We start from the raw sequence: 9,899 nt of genomic DNA, 5'->3' as shown, positions 1-9,899 counted from the left end.
TACAATATGTTTGAAGAACTTGCGTGAATGCCAGTAGGGATGATAATCTATAATTACATTGAATTAAAGAGGAGTTTTGGAACTTTGTATGGTCATTTACCTCAATATTTTCTAAGAATACATATAGAAAAATAAACTGGTGTAGAATGTCTTCAATGGGTGAATTAATGACAAGCTGCCATGAACAAATGCTTCACAGGAAGACATACATTTAGAGAGCATGTTTTATTATTTTGCTTAAATTCAAATAGGGTCATAAATCAACATTTAGAAATCCGCTTTTCCAGTCCATGTAGAGAGCAGCTCATCTATCCACATGAGCACAAAACACACACATTGCACTGTGGCGCTTCCCTTTTGTCGACACTTTTGTTCCTCTGAGCTTGTCTGCTAAAAGGAATGAATGCAAATATTCTTTATTTGGAATAAATACAATTTCAAAGACGCACAAAACACAGATAAAAATACAGCAGAGAGGCGACTAAAACCTGGTCAGTTCATATTTGCTGAACCTGTGTGTTCCCAACTGAGTCCTGCAAGCTCGTCGAAGACGGGAGATTGCGAATCCTCACCGGTTTCCACACAGACGCAAAACAGACAAAAAGCCCATCACCTCAATTTCTTGTTCATATCAGAACAAACTCGTCCATGCTGTTGCTGTCCTCGTTATTCGGTTCGCCGTTTCTCTGGATGCAAGTGATGCTGCTGATGATTTCCTCCTCCACGTCCCGACGCTTCTCCTCGGAGAATATAAACATGGGGTACGTCTCTACTGATGTGGAGACAGCCTGCGGAGCAGAGCGCGTCGATCAAAGCTGTGAGTTTTAAGATTAAGGCGCATCGAAATATCCGTTTAAGCCTCTCTGAACTTACAGGGGCGGTATTATGCGTTTTCCAGCCACATTGTATAATTTTATCGCAAAATCAAGTAATTATGTTGCCTTCAGTTATAAAAATGCTTTACATATCAAATATGACTTGGAAGAAATTTGACTTTGCAATTTTACGCCTCGAWATTGGGCCTCTGCCTCTTTAAGAAGCTCCTATTCTTTCTGAAACTCCGCCTACAGGAAATTATCATATGGCTCTTCTGCTAACCCYTTAGCATCGTTTTTACTGAGAAGTAGCTCGTATAATGAGCTCAGCAGATGTGCAGTTCCACCAGATGTTTGCTAATTGCTGCTGGCTAGCAGGGTTAGAATAGTTTTGGGGTTTCTTTATTGTAGCTTAATTTAATTTTGTTGTGACTCGAGTAAGTTTGAGCTAGTTTTTAGAGTTAGTTTTCTATTYTTTTTTACTCAGCAAACATTGGTTAGCTTTAGTTTAGCTTTTATAAGTTATACAATTTTACAGTAGTTTCATACTTGGTTCATTTTTGGGTGCAGAATGCAAAAAAGGTCAAAGCATTCTATTGTCATTATGTATACATTGATTTAGTTCTTTCCCCCCCCATTTGTTAACGTTTTTTTTTTTTTTTTTTCATGTAACAAAGATGTTTTCTGAATTTAATTTTTGTCATTTTGTTGGTTTTAGCTACCTTGATGGCTAGTTTGAAGGAGCTGAGTGGGGGAGTCATGGGGACTGCTGCTCTGTCAGGGGAGGAGTTTGTCTCGAAGGCGGAGCTAGGTCCACCCAGGTGTTTTGCACAGCGGAGTGGTTGCTACAGGAGATTAAAGGGTTTCTCAAACGTGCATGAAAGAATTAAAGCAACACTCCGGGTATGTTTTTTATGACAACGTAACATTATTTTACATAACACTGCCCCTTTAATAAAGAAATGCTACCTTTGATGAATAGCAAGAAGAAAATCATACCTCGTTCACAGCTGCGCACATGAGCTCAAACTCATTTTGACCTTTTGCATAAAATCCTATGGTACAGCTGGGATCCATGCGGGAAAAGGCCATTTTCCTGGGATGCTTACAGTGAAACGACTGCAAACAGCGACGAGAGATGAGATCGGAAAAACGGGTTAACATTCACACCGATATGCAAATATTCACACATCAACTTTTACATTTTTTGTCATATTACAACCAAGAACAACCATCTATCTTGTTGGGATTTTCTTATGAAAGACTAATTTTAAAGTAAAAGAAAAATAAGTTTGAAAACATGGTTTTCAAATTCCGTCTACTGTTTGTACTGACAGAATTTGTGTAATCAAGTCATTYTAACTTTGTCCTGTATACCCTTTGTTTATTTTTAGCTAGACAAGTTACTCATTGTTCAGGGACAACATATGTCCCAACAATTATGCACCACTTTTTTGGTTTGTCACATAAAATCCCCACCAAAAAACATAAAGTTTGGCCTTTTAACATGAGACAATCAGAAAATTAGAAAATCATCAGCAATAAGAGATTTTCTTAAAAAAAAAGTGTAGCTCTGATTTCTGTCAGTTTCATAATAGTTGAAATGACGAGCTGTATTATAAACTTTCTTCTACTACTATGTTGTTAACGGTTGATAAACTAAGCAGGTGTCACCAGGCGACACGAGACAGAAAGTGATAAAAAGGGAAGGAAGTGAAATGCTAACTTATACCTCTAAGGGAAAGTTGTCATTTTTTATGTTCACTGCAGGCTGGCAGTAGTGAGGGTCTAAGTACAGCAGATGGTCATCTTCATCRAAGCAGGGGTGGAGGGAAGGCAAAATKACATTTTTAKTTTTTRTTTTTTACTTAAAAACCGTGATTAGATGGATCAGATGTTGTCGTAACGTCACCAAGCGTACCCTGGAAGCCAACGAAGAACAACGAGTGCTTTGGTTTGCCACCAATGATCCCGATGCAGCACCKCAGCATCAGAAGTTTCTAGAAAGAAAATGCATGAACAGAACACTTGTTTATTGCTGGTTTAGCAGATAGAACAGAATAAAAATGACATTTCAGCCTATTTTATTAAGCAAAAATGGGCTCATTCCAGACTCTCGCTGACTGGTTAGCACATCTCTGGTCATAGGATGCTAATTCTCTCCTCACTAACAACAGAGCCATGTATGGTTTAAGTACTTTGATGCAGGTGATGTAGGAGGGATTGAGCTCCTGTCCTCCGAGCCGGACAGGAACCAGGACGAYGACGGACTTCCAGCTCTGAGGGAGCGGCCGCTCACACAGCCCTCTGACATCCTGGAGGTAGACTAAAAAAAAAAAGAAAGAAAAACTATTAAACCACAGCATGCTAAACTAAAAGAGTAATTCAGTTTAATATTTATTAGAAATGCACCAATTGGATTTAGATTGAAAACTGACCATTTTCTGTTGATCACAAGTTTTTTTCCTCGTCCATTAAAAGCATCAAACCAAAGAAATCTCACCATTTTCAGCTTTGATTCACTTTTTTGAGATCAATAGAAATCAATTTTTTTTTTAGCTATATACAAAATGATGGAATCATCTTGTAATCCTCCTGGATTCAAAACTTCTGCAACCAATTAAAGAGGCAGTATTACATATTTTCCAGGCATGTAGTGCCATTTTATAGCACAAAAAAAGTAATTAACCTTCAGTGGCTATAAAAATGTTTTATATGTCAAATATGATTTTAAAGAAATTTCACATCATAATTCAATGCCTTGAAATTGGGTCTCTGTCTCTTTAAGAAGCTCCTGCTCTTTCTGAAACTCCGTCTTCAGGAAGTCATCACGTTGTCATCACGTTGTCAACCCTTTAACAATGTTTTTAATCAGCATTTCACGGAGACATAGCTCCTATTAAGAGCTCATGATGCTAACTGGTGTTTGCTAATTGCTGTTGGCTAGTCTGAAGGAGCTCAAAAGCATTTGAATGGTTGCCACTGGAGATTAAAGGCTTTCTCAAACATGCATGCACAAATCAAGGGAGCAACACTCCAGATGTGTTTTTGATGAGGGAATAACTTTAAAACACAATGTAAAGGAATACATTGTGTTTTATAATAATGGYATTATTATAGTTAGACAAAAAACGGGAATCAGCAGGTTAGACCGTAACAAACAAAAATAAATAAATTGTAAATCGGTTTAGACAAAGAAAACCTGAYTGGCGCATCTCTAGTTTAAACATTTGACGTGGAAACCACTTACTGGTGCAGTCTTGTGCAACATAAATGACCAGGTTGGGGAGATCCACTGAAGCCGCCACAGCTTTCCTGAAAACAGGACCACATTCAGCGTCAGAGTAYGAAGAATCTCCCGCTCTGATGCTCCAACAGCTGCGAGGGATTCATTCACTTCTCACTTCAGGATGTGAGCCACGATGGACGGGCCGTACCAGTCGCCGGCCTTCTTTCCCGAGCTTCGCCCCAGCTCYACCAGCGTGTGTATGCCGAAYGGGGCCGTGGGATGGTCGGCGAACCAGCCCACCACCCTCCTGTGCGTGGCTTCCATGGGTCTGTCCAGGAGGGAGCCGACGCTCAGCTTCCGGCCCCTCTTTCTCCCGACTTCCCCTGCCGTCCAGTCGGCCGGGTGGAGCAAGTCCAGGTCATCCTTGACGGCGGAGAACCGCACAGGCCAGGTCCAGTCTAGACRAAGTTCCGAGACTTTTTTTTTTTCCTTCCCAAAATGTTACTTAATTACATCATGCACAGTCATGGGAGTAAAATGTTTTTAGCAGTTTTGCAAGCTTTGTAGCTTCAGTTTTTGCTGCGACCGTTTTCACATTTTATTCGTTTTTGAAAGAGTAGACGCCTGTGAGTTCACTGCAGCTACGCCTGCCGCGATAAGCAGTTACACAATTTGTCAGATCGCATAAGTTAGGATGAGCTTGATCATTTCCATTCTGATGATTCACATTTTTTTAAGGAAATTTTTTTATGGAGACTTCATAACCCATTTTATTTATGATTTCAGTTGTGTGTGGTTTTTATTTTCGTTTTGTTTGTCGTTTTTAGTTGCTGCGTTTTACTTTGGATATTCAAAGTATCTGACAGTTTCAGTGTGAAGTGTTCTGTACAAAGTTTATTGGTCTTTAAAAGTGAACTTGCATTATTAGGCCATTACCATCATATTACTCAAAAATTGCTGCTACAATTTTCTATAAAATTGCTCAATGTTGCCATCAGTTATCGGTGTGACAACAGCACTATCATGCTTACTCACTGCTATGTGTGACTCTGTGATRGTGATACAGTGACAGTTTCAGTGAGGTTCCACTAAATATGCACAGAAAATATCATTCACCTCACAAATTAAAAGGATTTTATTTGAATGTCGTAACATTTACGGGAGCAGCGGTTTGGCTGCTTTCTGTGTGCCTCCTTCCTACATTGACAGCAATTTCAATTCAATTCAAAAATACTTTATTTTAAGGCTGCAACTAACAACTATCTTAGCTATCTTTTGATTATTCAGATAAGATGTTTTTAAATTGGCACATTCTGCAGATTTCTCATTTAAGCTTTTTTATGAAATATTAGAAATGCATTAAAAAAATGCTAATAATTAAATTCCATTTTTTTAACAAAGAAGGTTTATTAATCTTAAATGCAAAAATGTATATATTTTTGTACATTTGTGGCTTAATTACAGCTCTAAGTGTGTTTTCAGCTAACGACATACTGAGTCCGTACACTCGAGTCAGTGATTAATTGATTATTAAATCAATTAATAATTGATTTAATTATTAATTGATTTAATTCACCATGATTAATCGAAACGATCGTTTCAGGTCTAACAACAACTGCGATTTGTGGCTACTTGAGCCCAGTGAAAGCCAATAAAAGTCATTTAAACTGTGAAAAACATTTAGATTGTCATGTAAAACTAATAATTAACAAAATACCATGCCTGCCCTAAAATACAAAAAAAGTGTCACATCAACAGTTTTTATCAAAACAGCTAATTAAAAGAGCATGTTTTCATTTTCCTTCACTCTCCCCATTAGATTATATTTGCATGTTTAGTTGTGTGTGTTGTCACCTGCGGGCATCAGGTGTATGAGCAGGCCCTGAGCCAGCAGCATCTGGCCAGTACGCAGAACACACCCCCAACCGCTGTCTGTGGTCAGAGAGGAGCCCGGCAGCTGAGGGAAGCCCCGTCTGTACGTCAGCCACAGGAAGGACGCGAAGGAGCGGCGGAAACGCTCCTTGTCCCCTGACAGGGTTCAGAGACGGAATTTAAAACTTTTTTGAAATATTATGAAAAGCTGCGCGGTCGAATGTTCGGTTTGGTTGACCTCACCGCTATCTTTGAGATTGTAGGTTTTCCCCAGCATGATGAGCGGCAAGTCCTTGTTAAATTTGGATTTCTGCTTCATGGTCCAGCCTGGTGAAGTAAATAAAGGGGTTCTTCTTCTTAAAAAATAAAAACACATCAAAATATGTGTTGTAGGGATGTAAAGTATCGATGATTAATCTTATACAATTAAATGATAAAAGTCAATTTTCTCAAAAACAGATTGTCTTTTATGTCTTTCCATAATATGACGGGACTAAATTTTTCATAATATGCTGAATTAAAAAAAACAAAACATTACATTTAAAAAAAAAATTGTGTCAGTTGTATGACATGCTGACTGAATGAACTGAAAACTGTAGTTCTCACGTAATTAAACTTAGTCTGTGGTTGCTTTTGAAGAAATGTTAAAATTTGGCTCCGTATAAGTACGGTTTTGCAACCTCTATAGGTTGCAAAACTCAACCGTACTTAGCACAATGTTTTGTTTCGTCGTGTTGCAAGTTTTGTCTTTTATGTACAGCGGCGCATTAGGGTCGCAGTAGATAGAAGAAGAGGAGTAAATTTCCGTCAAAACTCGAGAGATTTTCTAGAAAAATACGTTTTTTTTCCCGGAGAATTAATCTCAAAATTTTTGAGTTAAATGGCGGAAATGTACTCCAGTTTCCTCCCCATCTACAGCGACCCTAATACGCCGTCGTAGGTATGCTGCTTTCCTGTCGTCGCATCCACCGTTTTGTAGCATATCAGTGATATTTTAACATGAAATTAACGCTGCTTTTCCATGCTGCTCGTCTAAATGAACGCAATTAAGGTCAAACTTAAGGAGCTTGTCGAATGTTTATTTCAAAACAGAAGCGCATAAAGTGTCTTTTTTTGTCCTGCACCAAACTCTGAACAGTCATTTCTCTTTCCTGTTCTTTAATCCTGTATCACCAGAATGACCAGCGGCGCCCTCTGCTGGATGGCGGCCAAACTACAAAACTAAAAGAAGGTCTAAGCTGATGTTAGTACTTAATTGACTGGCACTCATTTTAATCTAATAAATCATTAATCAATAATTAATCGTAAGTAGATTAATTGTTTGAATGTGTAGGGAACAAAAAAACCCCAAACTGACCATATTTGACGCTGTTCCATGCTGAAACCAGCTTGGATTTAAATTTGCTTTTTTCCTCCACAGCCTGGCCCTCGTAGAACATCGCCTGACTCAGAGAACCAGCAGACACAGAGGGGAGGAGATCCCAGTCGTCCAACTGGTCGACAGCGGCGGCCCTGCCGTAAACATAGGTGGAGGACGTGGTGGGGTCCATGACTACAGCCGGTCACCATGTCCAAGTGAGTAGTGCTGCTCCCATTTCTCCTGATCATCACAGAGCTCTATGCGCCATAAAACACATAACATAAAACGTAAACCGTTTCCTACTGTCCACATGTGACACAAGTAGCCGTCCACAATGAATCCCACTGTTCATACTGGCTCAAATGAGCTCCTTTCCCACCGCCTCGGATCAGCCGATATAAACCAAAGCAAATCATTTAGTGAGATAATAAACAGAGACGGCAGACATGTGACCGTACCCTATGACTAATGAAATTTCAGGTATGTCACTTTAACGGCTGCTTCTGCTGCCGGTTCCCAGCTACACTTGCACAGTCATAGTTGTCACCTCACTGTGGGTGATGTAAAAGACTTCACACACTATATCAGAGAACGCTACGGCCGGGCAGTGGGTCAGTCAGCAGCGGTGCAAAATGGAGGAACCGGAAGAACATAAATGAAAAAACAAAAAAACCAACAAAAATAAATTGATTAACTTGTTTGTAATGGTTGGTTATGACAAAACTGTATAGACTGGCATTATTGAACTGCTTGGTTACAGATGCGTTCAGTCTGCTGACTTTCAAGCTAAGGGGCAGGACCCTCACAAGATAAGCCTGTAGGCAGGTAGTGTCCAAATGTTCTGCCCAAATTGAAAGTAGTCCCCCCACCCCAATTAAAAATTCTAAAATTATTATTTTAGAATAATAATTTTCTCTTTTACCTATACAATATTTAACTACTTGGTTATTAAAAGGCAAATACTTGTTTTTTTCCATAACATCATCCACTGTAGTAAAAACATTTACAGTTTTCCACTCATTAAAAATAAAAAGTCTTAATCTGCATGACCAACTGTGTTGGCACAACACATCTCTATAATTCTTCATAATATATATAGAATTTCTGTTTTTTGGGGGACGGAGTCGCACTTTGGACACTCCTGAAGCCATTAGTGTGAGTTTTTTAGTTTGAATTTGTTTCAATATTTCACCTGCAGCTCACCAATCATAACTAATCAAGAAAAAAAATAAAACAAAACAATATCACTCTCTGGTCAATTATCAGAACATGCCAAGTTATAGTCATTAGAGAAAAAAAATCTGAATAAAGTCAGAATTAGCAGGTAAGACTACAATCAAGATCTACCAGGAACATGTTCTTGTTATTTTTAATTTATGTATTTGCCTAGTCATTTAGGAACATTAATTTTTTTCTTAATTATTATGAACATTTTAATTTTCTGGGTGGAAACGTGAAAAAATGGGTGAGAGGAAACACAATCTATTTCTTGTTATTATAATTTGTTTAAAAATCTAGATAAGTAGACTTAAAGCAAATAAAAAGTGCAAGTGAAGTTCAATTTAAGACATCTGATGGCTTAAAAATATAAATATTTCATCATTCTAGGGTGAATGGTTAAAAACATAAAAATCCAGATGAAACATTACTTTGTTAAATCTGATCCTAGTTTCTATTCTGAACAGTATACAGTCCTGACAATGTACTTTGTGCTCTTCGTGTAGTTGTCTTAAATGTAGGTAATACACATCAGGGCCAAGAATTTCTACGGGATTTTCACGTGATTTGCAATGACAATATATCAGCATGGGACCATTTTAATGACTTACAGCCGTTTTAAGCGGGTCCACGTCAGTAAAATAAAGCTTACCTTCTCTGTGGTGTCGTCATTCCTCCGCCGTCAAACTGCGATACTTTCTGACTACATTTATGTAGCACTACCGCGCTCCTTTTTGTTGCGTTGTTGTTCCTTCGACTCAAACCTACGAACTGTCGAGCATTGAAATAGCAACAGAGGACAGAGCATAGTCATTTCCTGTTTATTGTGGTCACGTGCTCGCCCTTATGTGATTGGTCAACGGCAGGGAACCTCTCTCTATCTCTCTTTTCTGCTGGACAAGCTGTGGGTGAGGAACCGTTGACTGAGATTTGTCTTGGTGTTTTTTTTTCTTCTTTAACCCTCCACCTCGACACCCGGTAAGAGCTAGATATACGTCATTGTCGGACGACGGGAAAGCGAAGGCGGTGTCCCTTCTTCAGCCCGTCAGTTCCCGAGCCACACACAAAAAAGTACGACACCTCAGGTAAAAAGGTCAAAAAGCTCACGCGAGGTCATCTCGTCTACGTACTTCTGAGACTGCGGCAGGGTAAAATATGGCAGTAAGGTTGCCCAGACTTTTTTGTACTGGAAAACACCTTTCCCATTTTAAAGAAGTTTAATAATTTTATTAAACATGGCGGCATGTTTTTTTTTTTTTTTATGACTTTTTGCGTGAACAAACTTATTCACACGTAATTTTAATTGTGTTTCTTATTTAATGGAAACACCACAATAATTTAATTGGGATTATTTTCTTTTTATCTACTCAGCAAGTAATTAAACATATGCAATATTTTTTAATGA

General features: G+C 38.7%; 1 protein-coding gene across 3 annotated transcripts; it reads right to left on the bottom strand.

Annotated features, from left to right (window-relative positions):
• Positions 1-206: 206 nt before the first annotated feature.
• On the bottom strand, positions 207-9,380 carry LOC103468375 (cysteine protease ATG4D-like). 3 transcript variants are annotated; one of them, XM_017306280.1, is made up of 12 exons: positions 9,147-9,380; positions 7,274-7,533; positions 6,160-6,243; positions 5,899-6,072; positions 4,220-4,502; positions 4,066-4,130; positions 3,014-3,141; positions 2,737-2,815; positions 2,548-2,624; positions 1,815-1,934; positions 1,538-1,660; positions 207-788 (listed from the first exon to the last, which is right to left on the bottom strand). In XM_017306280.1, the coding sequence occupies exons 2-12, from the start codon at positions 7,464-7,466 to the stop codon at positions 627-629; spliced, it is 1,488 nt and encodes a 495-aa protein (XP_017161769.1). In that variant the 5' UTR covers positions 7,467-7,533; positions 9,147-9,380; the 3' UTR covers positions 207-626. The 3 variants fall into 3 exon arrangements, with proteins under 3 accessions (XP_017161769.1, XP_008413646.1, XP_017161770.1); XM_008415424.2 differs by lacking the exon at positions 1,538-1,660 and having other exon boundaries at positions 9,147-9,376; XM_017306281.1 differs by lacking the exon at positions 9,147-9,380 and having other exon boundaries at positions 6,160-6,272; positions 7,274-7,328.
• Between the last annotated feature and the right edge of the window lie 519 nt (positions 9,381-9,899).

Source organism: Poecilia reticulata, linkage group LG8, assembly GCF_000633615.1.
Source record: "Poecilia reticulata strain Guanapo linkage group LG8, Guppy_female_1.0+MT, whole genome shotgun sequence".
NCBI classification, from domain to species: Eukaryota; Metazoa; Chordata; class Actinopteri; order Cyprinodontiformes; family Poeciliidae; genus Poecilia; species Poecilia reticulata.
Note: the sequence above shows the minus strand (reverse complement) of the source record. Positions and strands in the feature narration are given on the sequence as shown.